This window comes from Onychomys torridus, chromosome 14 (genome assembly GCF_903995425.1).
Source record: "Onychomys torridus chromosome 14, mOncTor1.1, whole genome shotgun sequence".
In the NCBI taxonomy this organism is placed as follows: domain Eukaryota; kingdom Metazoa; phylum Chordata; class Mammalia; order Rodentia; family Cricetidae; genus Onychomys; species Onychomys torridus.
Genome location: NC_050456.1, coordinates 50097161 through 50110787, shown reverse-complemented (window position 1 = coordinate 50110787; position 13627 = coordinate 50097161). Strand labels below are relative to the sequence as shown.

General features: G+C 36.8%; 1 protein-coding gene across 1 annotated transcript in view; it reads left to right on the top strand.

Moving 5' to 3' along the window:
* Positions 1 to 13627, top strand: part of LOC118595359 (synaptojanin 2 binding protein) — a 31136-nt gene that overhangs the window by 6183 nt on the left and 11326 nt on the right. Inside the window, exon 2 of the mRNA XM_036205757.1 lies at positions 9939 to 10075. Within this exon, the coding sequence (XP_036061650.1) occupies positions 9939 to 10075 (137 nt within the window). The remainder of the gene's footprint in view (positions 1 to 9938; positions 10076 to 13627) is intronic.

Sequence of the window (13627 nt, the reverse complement as noted above, 5' to 3'; positions counted from 1 at the left end):
AGGGTATATTTTGGTTTATAGTTTGAGGGCAATATCCATGATGGCAGGAAAGGCTCAAAAGCAGGAACTTGAGGTGGCTGGTAATATTCCCTCCACAGTTAGGAGGGAGAGAGAAGAATGCTGGCATTCTGCTCACCATTTTCCTTTACATTCAGAGTTTATTTGGATCCCAGGCCATAGAGTGGCTCCACCTTCATTCAGGACAAGTCTTCCTTTCTGTTAAGGTTTCCAGGCACACTCTCAAAATATAGCCAGAAGTTTGCTTCCTAGGTGATTTTAAATACAATCAACAATAAAGATAAACCATCCCAGACTTCATACTGGAAAAGAGCTGTGGGCCCTTTTGATAGTTTTTAAGATTGAACTTATTGGTTTTATAATAGGGACAGGTTTTAGTGCCAGGGTCAGGGGTAATAATAGATTTAGCAGTAATAACAAGAAGAAAATTAGAAAAATGAGTTTCTAAGAGATTTATTCTAAGTGAATAAATAAGTCTGAATATAGGAGAACTTTAGGGGATTCAAGAGAGAAATTGCTAAGGTAAGTAGAGATTGAATTGTGGAGAATATGCAGTGTAACTGTGGAATCAACCTTTCCCTTAGATTCCATCTTAATATCTTCCTCTTCCTCTTCAGTGGTTAAGACTGAGCTTAAGAATCATTTCTGGAAGTTGTCTTTACCCAGGCTGGAAGCCACTTTCTTATCAATATCATATATGAATTGTAGATTGCCTTCCATGTATTGCCAAAGCCCCCTCTGTCCAATAAGGAATGGGTAGAATGGTTATCTCCATCTTACAAATGAAGAACCTTGAGTTCTATTGTCACATAGCTCTCTGGGGCAGATTTGGACTGTGTGGAATTAAAATCCAGACTAAATACTGTAGGTTTGGTCATTATTATTTGCTTGTTTGCTTGTATCTTATCTCTGTACTTCACTTTGAAGCATTCTATTTTTTAAAGAACATCTATTTCACTGGGAATGGTAGTGCATGCCTTTAATTCCAGCACTTGGGAGGCAGAGGCAAAGGCAGGCAGGCCTCTGTGAGTTCAGATCCTGCCTGGTCTACATTGCTAGTCAGTGCAATGTAGTGAGACCTTGTCTAAACAACACAACTGTTTGAAAAAGAACATATATTTTATTTTATGTTTTCCTAGTGCTTTATTTAGTTTGTGACGCAAAGTGGTGAGTAAGTGCAATTACCAAACTGATAGATGTAGAATATTATAAAGGGATACTTTTAAGAGAACTATTAATGCCACTGTCCAGCTTTCAAAGTTGAACAGTGGTCTTCACTAGATGCAATTAAGAAACACTGAAGGATTGGACATAAGCTGTTATTACTATGGCTAGGAAACAGCTAAGGTGTCATAAACAAGAGGAAGGGATGGCTGGAGAGCCTTGCAAAAGTTAAGGATCAGGTCTAAGAAGAAATTCCTAAGAAAAATGTTAAAGTAATATATCTAGACATTATTTGTGATAAATAGAAAAGCAAGCTGTTTGATGCTAAACTATAGAAACATTTTACTAAGCAGAAGAGTGGCCAGTGATTATATTTGATTAAATGCAATATCAAAGGAAGTAGAATCAGAATTGTTGCTTTTATAGGATAAAAAATAGAAAAATAAAACTGTGTTCATTATGTATCTATGTTATGATTAGGAGTTGCAAATACTGTAATATAGAACAAAAAATCATCTCTGGTTCTAATAGTTTTGCAGTACAATAGGAGAATGCCTTAGGTTTCTACAATTGTGACAAAAATTCCTGATATTAGTAATTTACATGGAAGGAAGGTTCATTTTGGCTCATGGTTTCAGCCTTTGTCTGTAAGCTCTGTTGCTTTTAGTCTTATAATGAATATATAAGAAAGTTGTTCATTTCATGGAAGCTAAGAGGCAGAGAAAAAAGTCTTAACTATTTTCTGGAAAGGGCATTCCTCTTCAGTGACATAACTTTATCATTAGGTCCCACCTCTCTACTTCCCACTAATGGCACATTCTGGCAACTGAGCCTGTGGTACATGAGTCCTTGAGGGAAAACATACCTAGACCATGACAGAGAGTAATGATGGTCATGTGCTAAAAGTACCCCCTCAGAAAAGTAAGAGCTGTAAATTTTCATAAGATATGTTCTATTTCTTATAGATTCAGTTTCAGTGGTACACCCTGGGGGTGGAGGGTACCAATGCCTTTAGCAGGTGTTTTGGAAATAAGTTAGATAGTGTTATTTTCCCCTTGTATCACAAACTATGGTTTCATGTCCCCTACATATAAAGTTTACTATATGTTGAGTAAGAAGTAGTAGAAAAAGATTGAAAAGATGTTAGTTCCATAATTAAAGAAAAAGAGGCCGAGGATTTGAGAGGTAGTGGTAGGGAGGTATACATGGACGTGGTTGGAGGGAGGAAAGGAAAGTAGGGTGTGTTGTGATTATATTTTAATTTAAAAAATGAAGGCAGTCGTAGTAAAATAGGTCCATATTGTTATAGGAGGTAAAGGTAGAGAAATTACATAATTTCATTGTGGAAAATAAGAGAGCCAGGGGAAACATGGTCTAATAGATGAAATGCATAAATTCAGTACCTAGTCCGTTGTTTATTACAAAGTGAGAGAATAATTATGTTTACCGAGATAGTTGAAAGACAAGCTTTCAGAACCATGGAAAGAGTTTATACTGCATATTTGGAGTTTAGCTTTTTTTTTTTTTTTTTTAAGATTTATTTATTTATTACGTATACAGAAGAGGGTGCCAGATCTCATTACAGATGGTTGTGAGCCACCATATGGTTGCTGGGAATTGAACTCTGGATCTCTGGATGAGCAGTCGGTGCTCTTAACCTCTGAGCCATCTCTCCGGCCCGATACTGCATATTTGGAAAGATAGTACCTTCAAACATCGTTGCTAGTACTTGTTGTTAGCTCATCAGGTGAGATACCAGGAAGATGGGATAAGGAAGGAAGGACCAACCATGTGTGTAGTGCTTTTTAATGGTTGCATCATCTTTCTGTTCTCTGAGATTAAAGGTTTTTTTTTTTTATTTGTCAGTGCATTCATTACTATAATTTTAAGTTAATCCCAACAGCGAGAATAAGACCACTACCACAGTTTGAGCCAAATTTGAAGCAAACTTGATTTTTTTTATTGGTGTGTACCCAAGAGCTGGCCTTTGCTTCCTAAGTCAGGTTAAAGAGAGCAGCCCTGAATCCATTTCTTGGGCCCCTTTTAAGGAGTAAAATCATGAGTAGTTTTACAGAAGAGAGACAATGGGACAATAAGGAAATACAGAAAAATCTCACAAACAAAAAACAAACTATCATGTGGTCACCATGTGATCAGGGAAGGTTCAGGCATGGTCAAGGAGGGTAAAGGTATTCATAAAAACAAGTCAAGGTCATGAGTTGGGCAAGGTCAGGTTCCAGGAAACAAAGAGCAACTTAGTAAATAGAAACTTATTTTTAGCAATACAGCATAATGGTTTCTGTCTTCAAAATGGAGTCAGGCAGGTTCCTCAATAAGTAACAAACAAGAGACATTTTATATTAGGAACAGACAGTTTCTCTAAAGAATGTAATTGTTTGGATTTAAAATGCCTTAATTATTTAACCTGAATTGCTCATGTGAACCATCTATTCATTTCTATTCATATATATTTATTGAGCAGCTACTGTGGGGATAGGTTTCTGTACTGGTCACAGAGAACTGAGTGTCATAATAGAAGAATGTAGTATTTAAGAATCAGAATGAGTCTTTGAGTACTCTTATATTTAGTTCGCTGTCAATCTTGACAGTGATATCTCTGTATTAATCTGTACTATCATTTTGCCCAAGATATTATCTTACTCCTTTGGTGGAAGAAAGAATTAGAATGACTGAATACTGATTAAGCTTAACCATGTGATAACGAGACTTGGTACAAGTTACTTCTCTTTAAATGCCTGTTCCAAGTATTATTAGAACTTACTTATATACTTGAAGATTATATACTTTTACTTTTGTCTTATATCTTTATAATGTTAATACTGCACCAGGTATTTCTAAGCACTTTACCAATAATAATAATAATAATAATAATAATAATAATAATAAATATTATTTAAAGTGCTTAAATAGTGCCTGCCTTTACAACTGCTCTATATAGAATAGACTCTAGTGGGAAGAGCTGCTTGCATGTAACCTTAGAAATGAGCCCTTGAACACTGGAAACAGAAAAGGGGAGTGATATTCAGGGGATTCTGGGAGTGGCTTCCCAGTTGTATTTAGAAGAAGTAACTTCACAATAGACTTACTGGTTTTCTGCCTCTTACAGTTTTTATGCCCCTTCTTTTGAAATGTTCCCTGAGCCTTAGTTGTAAGGGTTGGGTTGTAGATGTATCAATAGGGGCTAGGCATCCCATAGTCAATTGTTTACATTTTAACCAGTGACACCAGTTGACATACCAGTGTGGACTGGGGAAATCTTATGAGCTCCGCTTCTACCTGAAGAGCCACAGGCAATCTGATAACTGCTGAGGGAGGGGGAATTAGTCACTCCCAGGGATGAGCTCTTGATCGGTGATCCAGTAGCAAGTGGTCAGCCCTAGAAACATTATACATGCAGAAAACACTGAACAGACTCAGCAAGTTATATTTGTTAGTTTATATGTATATGTAATAACAGTGGTTAAAGAAGAGGAGGAGGCCCATAGATTTTGGAGTTAGTGAGGTGAGGGGTACATGGCAGGGGGGAAGGGAGGAAAAGAAGGGGGAAATGATGTAATTATAGTTTGTTTGTTTGTTTGTTTGTTTTCAGAGCTGAGGACCGAATCCAGGGCCTTGCGCTCTACCACTGAGCTAAATCCCCAACCCTGTAATTATAGTTTAATAAAATAAAAATATTCATCTGTAAAATACCAAATAATACTTTATGTATTTGGTAAGATTAAATGAGACAGTATGCATGTAGAATGTGTAAGCATTGCAGCTCAGATGGAAAGGTATCCTGGCAGCTGGAAGTCAAGGACTACCACAAAGTCACACTGCATAACAAACCTCACACAAGAGATTTATTGAGAGGGAAAAAACCAGGAGGGTGGCTGCCTTTGCTTGAGAAAGAAACAGCAGTGGCAAGCTGAACAGGATAGAGGGCTTATATAGAGCTTCTTGGTAAGGGGGTGGACCTTTTCATGGTGGAGTTTTCCAGAGTGGAGATTGGTGGGATTTCATGTCCAGAGATTGGGCTTTTTACTCTGCAGGGTGGGGCCAGGGTCCAGCAGTCAGGGCAGTTAGAGTGTTCTGTTGGTGGATCCTGGTGGGTAGAGGTCCTTAGGGGAGGGGCCACTGGAATGGCTTGAGGGGCTTACAGAATGTATACCATATTATGTAGTACATATTAAGTAGTCAATAAATATAAGCTACTGCTATTGCTGTTGCTATTGCTCTTAATGGTAAGCTGGGTCCAGACCTAGAGTTAAGAAGGCATGTCTTGTTTAGCTTTACAAGACTCTTCAGTTGGACATATATATTTCCCTGCCACTCCTATACTGTTAGCATTCTTCTTTTTTAAGAGTTTATTTTATGTGTATGAGTGTTTGCCTGCATGTTTGTGTGTCCACCACATGGATGCTTGATGCCCCTGGAGGCCAGAGGAGGGCGTTGAATTCCCTGAAGTAAAGTTACGATGGGTATGAGTTCCTATATGCTGCTGGGAACAGAACCCAGTTCCTCTGGGAGGTTAGCAAGTGATCTTAACCAGTGAGCCATTTGTCATTTTTAGTTTTTTTTTTTAAATTTTTTTATTAAAATGACATATGTAATTTTATATTTTTATGTTTTTGTGTTTTTAGACTGATCATGTAAGATAATTAAAAACTTACTTTGCCATGTCTTAAAATGTATTGGCATACTAAAGCTGCAATTTATAACGCAGTGTTTCTTTGTTTTTGAAGGAAAACCAGCTAAGTTGCACTCTCAATTCCTTGTCTCTTTGCCTATAACCTATGGGACCTCAGGTGCCGAGGCTGAATTAATTACACTCCAGCTTGGGCGGGCACTGGTGTCAGAATGTCCCTTTCTGGTTTTAGTCTTTCAGTGTAATGGCACAGTGTATCCTCTCATAGGTATCCACTGCAGTGTATCTTTACACATCCTTGAATATGTGTGCCTTTTTGTAAACAGGTAATAAATTGTGTGTGTGTGTCCTCATTGATGTAAATAATACTTCAGAATTCTATTCATGTTACTGTACATTATTAAATGATTCTAATTTTTAACTTTTAATCTACTCTCTAACCTAGATAACTGTCACTTCTACACTAGTACATTGTGGGTTACAATGAATATATTCTTGTATTATTTTTTATAGGTGGGATAATCACATTTGCCCTACTTGGGTGTTTTTAAAATTTAAAAGTGAATCTTAATAATACCAGGGCAGTAGATGGATACCAAAATTCCCAACAAACCATAGTATATGCCCACTCTGCTTACAAAATGTTTTTCTTGGATGCTGCTGATAATTAGTTGATATATACTAAATAACTTACTAATCTATCCCCTCTAGTTGTTCTCAGCTGATAACCTGTCTAGTTGGTTGGTACATGTGCTGGATAATTACTACAGATTTTAAGTATTACTCTTGCTTAAAAAAACAAAACAAAACAAAACAAAACCTTTATCTTTTGTGTGTATGTGTATGAGAGTTTTGCCTGAATGTATGTATGTGTGCCACATGCAAGCCTGGTGCCTTCAGAGGTCAGAAGAGGGCTTCTGGAACTGGAGTTGTAAATGGTTATGAGCCAGTGTGTGGTTTCTGGGAATCAAACCCAGGTCCTCTGGAAAAGCAACCAGTCCAGTCCTTGTAACCACTGAGCCATCTCTCCAGCTCTCTATGAACTAGTTTTGAAGAGGATTCCTAGGAAATAAATTACAAGTGAATTTGAGTTCTAATGAAGTCTTTTATATGTATAGATGGGTAATTTTTTTTTTTTTTTCTCAAGACAGGGTTTCTCTGCGTAACTTTGTGCCTTTTCTTGGAACTCAGTCTGTAGCCCAGGCTGGCCTCGAACTCACAGAGATCCGCCTGCCTCTGCCTCCTGAGTGCTGGAATTAAAGGCGTGTGCCTCCACCACCCGGTGATGGGTAAATTTTTAATCCCTATGTTTTCTCAGTTTTAAAAGAATTTTCATGTCTACATCATCCTCTTTGCCCCACCAGACTCTTAATTGGAAATTTAACAGTCACTAGTTTATTGACAGAAACTCATAGTGCCTTCCCCCAGTGTAATAGTTACTATGTTTTACAAATAATTTTTTCAGATTTTGTTACTGGAGTCTAACAATTACCTTTGAAGGAGAGAGGGTAGAATTTGTAATCCTTATTTTTTAGAAAATAAAGCAAATGAGATTTAAACTGATTTGTTTCTGTCCACATCTGGTAAATTTTGGAGTTGAACTTGAAACTAATTCTTCTGATTTATGCATTATTTAAAGGAACAGGGAAAAGGATACATTTGTTTGTGGCTAAAGTCAGAACTGAACAGTTTAGTACAGTTTAGCTTTCCATCTTCCTTAGGACATAATATAATGGCCAGTGATTTTTATTGAACAAATTGGACAAGGAATTATGTAAATATATAGGGCTAAGATTTTTATCTGTTTGTTTATTGGTAGTGCTGCATATTGCCCAGCATGCTAGTCAAGTGCTCTATCACTGAGCTGTATCTCCAGCTTCAAGTGTGAGCTATAATGTCATTGCTCACTGCTGTGGTAACTGTCATTCATTCCTGCCCAAGTTTTAAGGTATAGATGAGTTCATTTTTGTAAATATGGTTGAAGAAAGGTTTTTAGTTAATGTAAGAGTTCTCATTTTAAGAAATAACAATGTGTTAAATAAATGTACCACTATAATGTGGTACTTGGGGAGGGGGTGAATAATAGATCTCAGTAAGGTTTCTTTTGCTGCTTTTTAGATGCTGTTCTGTAGCTTTAAATAACCTGGAACAAAGTCCGTTTGGCAAATCACTATGTTTCATTTGGCCACTTAACACTTGTTCCTTATTTCCAAGATCTTCAAAGATGGTAGCTGTTTGGTGAGAGACTCAAACCATAGTGGAAACATTGAATTTCACTGGAAGACTTTTCTCTGGTTTGTTTCAGCATTGAGAGAAGCTGATTGGCCTCAGCCCCTTGCTCAAACCTGTCACTATTTCTAAGTCTTTATGAAGCCTTTCATGATCTGGTTTCTGCTACCTTACCAGCCCCTCCCCACTTAACCTACAGTCATGAATTTAAATTAAGAGAATTGTGTAAAAAATGAATAAGTAGTTTAGAGTTCCTGTTTTTTCTCCTCTACCCTCCAGGGGTATGAAAACAGCCTTCTAGAAGTAGTTCTTTCTGTTGTGTATCATAAATCCCCAAGCAAATACAAACAAACAAACAAACAAACAAAAGACCACAAACCTATCTGATGGCAGAGACTCCATGTAAAAGGTATGCTGTTTAAATCATAAACTTCCTGATGTTTCTTCTTTGGTTATATTTCTCATTAAATTGTGGATTGATTTGATAGTGCTGTGTTAGTTCTTTGAGTCTTAGCTTCCTTCTACCCATGGAAAGAACTTTAGAGAAAGCCTACATTTATCTCTTTAGTGATATGGTCTCTACTGAGATCATTAGGAGACTGATAACTGGCTTTCCCTTCCCATTGCACTAACACATTTTTGTTTTTTAAATTGTTTCCAACTGTCTTCCTTCTCTTTGTACTGTGTCCCTGAATTATGACTGTAGTTACATAAAGAAGATAGGTTCCTTTTTCTCTCTTATTTCTTTTTCTTTTCTCTTATCCCTTCTTTCTCCCTTTTTTCCTTTTTTCTTTTGTATATAAGTTTTAAAAGTTTCCTCAAAGAAAGCATATTATTTCTGTAGAGTAAAATCCTTGTCACAGCTTAGTGGTTGGTTTGTGAAAATTAAATTTTAGTTACTTAAACAACTAACTTGTTTGCCTGCCATATTTTATTATAATAAGGAATAGCTATATTGTATTAACAGATTTGAAAATATACCATATATTATTATTTTGGTCAGACACAGTCTTGTACAGCAAATCTCTAGAGTCTTTCTTTTGTAACTGAAATATTTTACTCTTGTAAACTAATTAAACTCAGAGAAACAAAGAATAGAATAGTGGTTACCAGGGATTAGGAGGAAGGAGTTATTTTTCTACAGTGAGTAAACTTGGCTATGTGCAGGTATGTGATCAGTTGTATTGATGTAGAAAGAAAAGAGTGAATCTGGTGATTTGATTCTTCTGTAAAGCAGCAGTTGCTTCTCTAGTTCTGAGGTTTCCTGCTAACAACCATATCACTACTCTCCTGTCCCAGTACAAAACAGAAAAAGAGAAACTACCAAGACTGCTTCTTCTAAAACTAGCATGTACAAGATTTCCCAGATCTTGACAGAAGAAACACTTGAAGGAGAGGCTTCAGTTAGCAACCCTTTTCTCACTAAATTGATAACAGTTTATTTGATAATTAGTTAAAAAACAAAGCTGCTTTTTGTGAGCACAACTAACTCTGTTACATTAATATAAGAATACCAGGATTTGGGTCATTTGAATGTCACCAACAGGATCAAAATTAAGTCTGAGCAGATGCACTTCTATCTTACAAGACTCACCATTACTACTTTCCCACATTATGTATAGCTCAGTATAGTCGACCAGTCATTTTGATCACTGTGTATGTAATTGCAGTACTGCCTGGTTCAAATTAGCAATCTAGGTACTTTGGTCTTTGTTGATAATGACTTACTGACTGTGCTAATGACTGTGTTAACTACCAACCTTACAGTCTGAATTGCCAGCCTCTCCTCCCCACTAGACCATTTTTCTCTCCTTTCTTCTCCTCTAATCTTTCTTTCTTCTTCACCCCCTTCTCCTTCACTCCTCCATGATTTTCTCAGGGCTGGGCTTCAACATCGTCGGTGGGACAGATCAACAGTATGTCTCCAACGACAGTGGCATCTACGTCAGCCGCATCAAAGAGGATGGGGCTGCGGCCCGGGATGGGCGGCTCCAGGAGGGTGATAAGATCCTCTCGGTGAGATATGGCTTCGGCTCCCTTTGCTATACTTTGCTCCCTAGACCTCCTCTGACCCCTTGCTTGGGAAGATTCCTACCTGCCTGTTTGGAAATGAAATACCTAGATTATATTATTGAATGGGAATAACACTGATGAGTCTTCCAACTTTACCATTGGTCTTAGAGGATAGTATTCTTGCTTGACAGATAAGGCAAATTTAACATAGAATGTGAAGTTACTTGCCCTAGTTCAAAAAAACAAAGCAAGTAGAGATGAAGGATTGGTTTGGAGGAAGGAGATTTAAACCCACAGTTACCATTTTTTTTTTTCTCCCCGAAGTGAGGACCAGAACCCAGGGCCTTGTTAAATCCCCAACCCCAGTTTTCATTTTGTCTTTTTAACTTTATTACCTCTCTTTTGTTGATTAAAACACTTATTTGTGCCTTTTTTTTGGGATAATGTCAGCCTTTACTAGTGGTCTTAACTTCAAAAAGGGAGGTAAGGATTATGTTTCTTCCTTCAATTCAGGGCCCTACCTTTCTCATTATTAAGATGAAAAATTGAAATAGAGTTTGGATATCTGTCAATTGTGCTCCCATTTCATCCTGTTAATTTCTCTTACTGTATAGTAATCATGAATCTTATTAATTTTTTATATACTCAAAGACAGTTTTTAGGTTTCTTTTTAACTTTCCTTATCTTAGTACAGTGCTCAACATAGGCTTAACATGAGCAAATCAGAAAATTCATGCAAACTTAGAAAGGTTGACTAATAAATGCAGTCATATGGGCTCATAGAACCTTAGCCTTTTAAAATCATTTTTTAGTTTAAGTGTGTGTGTGTGTGTGTGTGTGTGTGTGTGTGTGTGTGTGTGTGTGTAGGGGGATATGTGTACATGAGTGCTGGTGCCCATGGGAGCAAGAGGTATTGGATCCTCCTGGAGCTAGAGTTACAGGCAATTTTGAGCTGTTCCATGTGGTTGCTGGGAACCAAACTCAGGTCCTCAGAAAGAATAATACATGCTTTTAACTGCTGAGCCATCTTTCCAGCCCCAGACTCTTAGTCTTAGAATAAATTGAATACCTAAAGTCAATCAGAATCCAGGCAGAATAAAACTTTAAAAACTCATATTTGTGGCTATCTCTTTCATTTCTGTTCTACTCACTGGCTATAGTGTCATTATTATGTTACCAGTTGTGGTAGTTGGGGAAGGTTAGATCATGCTATAGATTTTTTAAAATTAATATTTTGGGCTGCTATTGCTTAGTTTATTTGTATGGAAATAACACATAATTGGGATACAGAATGGGAAAGTACTGAGAGAGTGAATTGTTATTGAGGGTTTCCTGGGAGATAGACTAGCTGCAAAGGGCTGTTCTCAAATTAAGAGAAATTTGAAGTAGGATGGGACTTCTCATGGCAGAATGCCCCGTTTCCATGTGTGCAGTAGTGCATCATGACCCGTGGTCTGAAGAAGAGAAAGTTATTTCCTATGTTGTCTTATGAACTGAATGGGGCAAAAGGGCCAAACTGGTAAAAGGCTGAAGTAAATGAAGTGTAGACCAAGACAAGATTTGATTAAGATTTAATTATTATGTCAGAGACTTGATTTAGAACTTCCATAAAACAAGAACCTCCTTTTAAAAGATTTTATTATAGTTTTGAATTTTTGTCTTTGAATTGCCTGTCATAGAATTCAGTTGATTAGTGTGAAGTTTCCTGGTCCTTTTAGATATCAGCTTATTGGATACCTCTCTGCTATCCAATTCATTTGGTAGCAGTATATAAAGTCAGGAAGAATGTATACCTTTTTTCACTTGACATCTGAGTATTTGAGAGAGCTGGTTCAGTTTGGAATGTCTCCTTGTAAAGACACACAGCCAGGCATGGCAGCACACACCTGTAGTCCTCTAATACTCAGGAGGCAGAAGCAGGAACATTTTGAGTTCAAGTCAATTATGAATTACTTACTTAAGCAAGATCCTGTCTCAAAAAAGGAGATACACATAAATCAGGACAAGTAGTTATGAAAGATATATAAAATAATTTAAGAAGCTTAATAATATGTCCAATATATAATTACCATGGATGGCATTATTTTAGTCCAGCTCACTGACTGTTTGCCATGTTTCAGCCCACTAAGCTTTTCTTAGTCCCTTTACATTAGACTGCCATATAGGGATAGTGATAACTGCTTTTGTTATGAAGACAGTAATAAAGAATTTAGGAGTAGGTATTTTGTCATCCTCAGAAGAAAGACGTTGTAAAAATACAAACCAACTTTGCAATGGGACAGAAAAGAAAAATTGTGGGTGAGTTGTTAAAGGTACAATGTATAATTAGTATTTTGACACAGAAATCAGTCTCTTCAAACACTAGCACTCTGAGTGAAGAGAGACTTGCAAAGTATAGGGTTCAGTATAGAGCTTAAAAAGAAAGTCAAGTTGTTTGGAAAGCTTTGCTTAAAGGTGGATTATCTAAAAAAGAATTATGAACAGTTTTAAAGCACAAGATGACAGCTTTCAATGTAATCTTGTCTAATATTAGAGTATAATATAGTGGGTATAATCATTAGACTCATTTTGTAGCTAAGAAAGCTGAAGTTTGAAGTCAGGTGGTTTATAAGTCACATTAACTAGTGTTGGGGAAATAAAACTTTCATCTATCTGAATTTGGATCCTTTGCAAAAACTAATACTAATTACTAACATTAATACTATATTGTCTTCCTAAAAGGTAAATGAATAAGTAAAATTAATTACTCTAAAAAGGAAATTACATAGTGAATAACTAGTAGATGATAGGATGGCTTTGTAAAAGAACTGAAATTAATCTTTCTATGAAGGATAGAATTAATGGTATAACCCACTTTTAATCTCAGCACTCAGGAGGCACTCTATGAGTTCAAGACCAGCTTGGTCTACAGAGCAAATTCCAGGACAGCCAGGGCTGCACAGAGAAATCCTGTTTCAAAAAAGGAAGAAAGAAAAGGAAAAAAAAAAAAATCAAACAGAAAAAACAGCCAAACAAGCAAACAAGAAAGATGCAAATAGTCACTGTTGCTTAACCAAGCCATGACAACCTCTTTCGTCTTTAAAGTGAACCTTGTTGGCTATTACTTTTAAAAGGGTCCATCTATTTAACTTGCTGCAACCCTAGTTCCTTAAGTTTTCATGTATGTGATGTACCTATAAATGTTGCTAAGTTACTTATTAGCTTGCTTTGCTCAGTTATTTGCAGTTTTAGGGATTAGATGCTAGGCCTTGCACCCGCTAGCAAGTGTTCTGCCGCAGCTCTTCAGCATTTCAATGTATTTCTAACTGGTTCTCCTATTTCTGTAGAAATACTTTCCGTGTGGTAAAATGTGCTCTGTGATTTCTAACATTTCCTAAATCATCAGACTAGAACTCTGTTCCTTTTTTAGCACACAGGCACACATAGATAATGAAGAGAGTCGTTAAGTATACATTTCCTATGAGTTATTACACTCTTAATTTACTCTTCTCATCCTCCCTAAATATTCTCCATATGTTGTCTTGATCAAGTTCTGCAATGGAAAAACTGCATGAT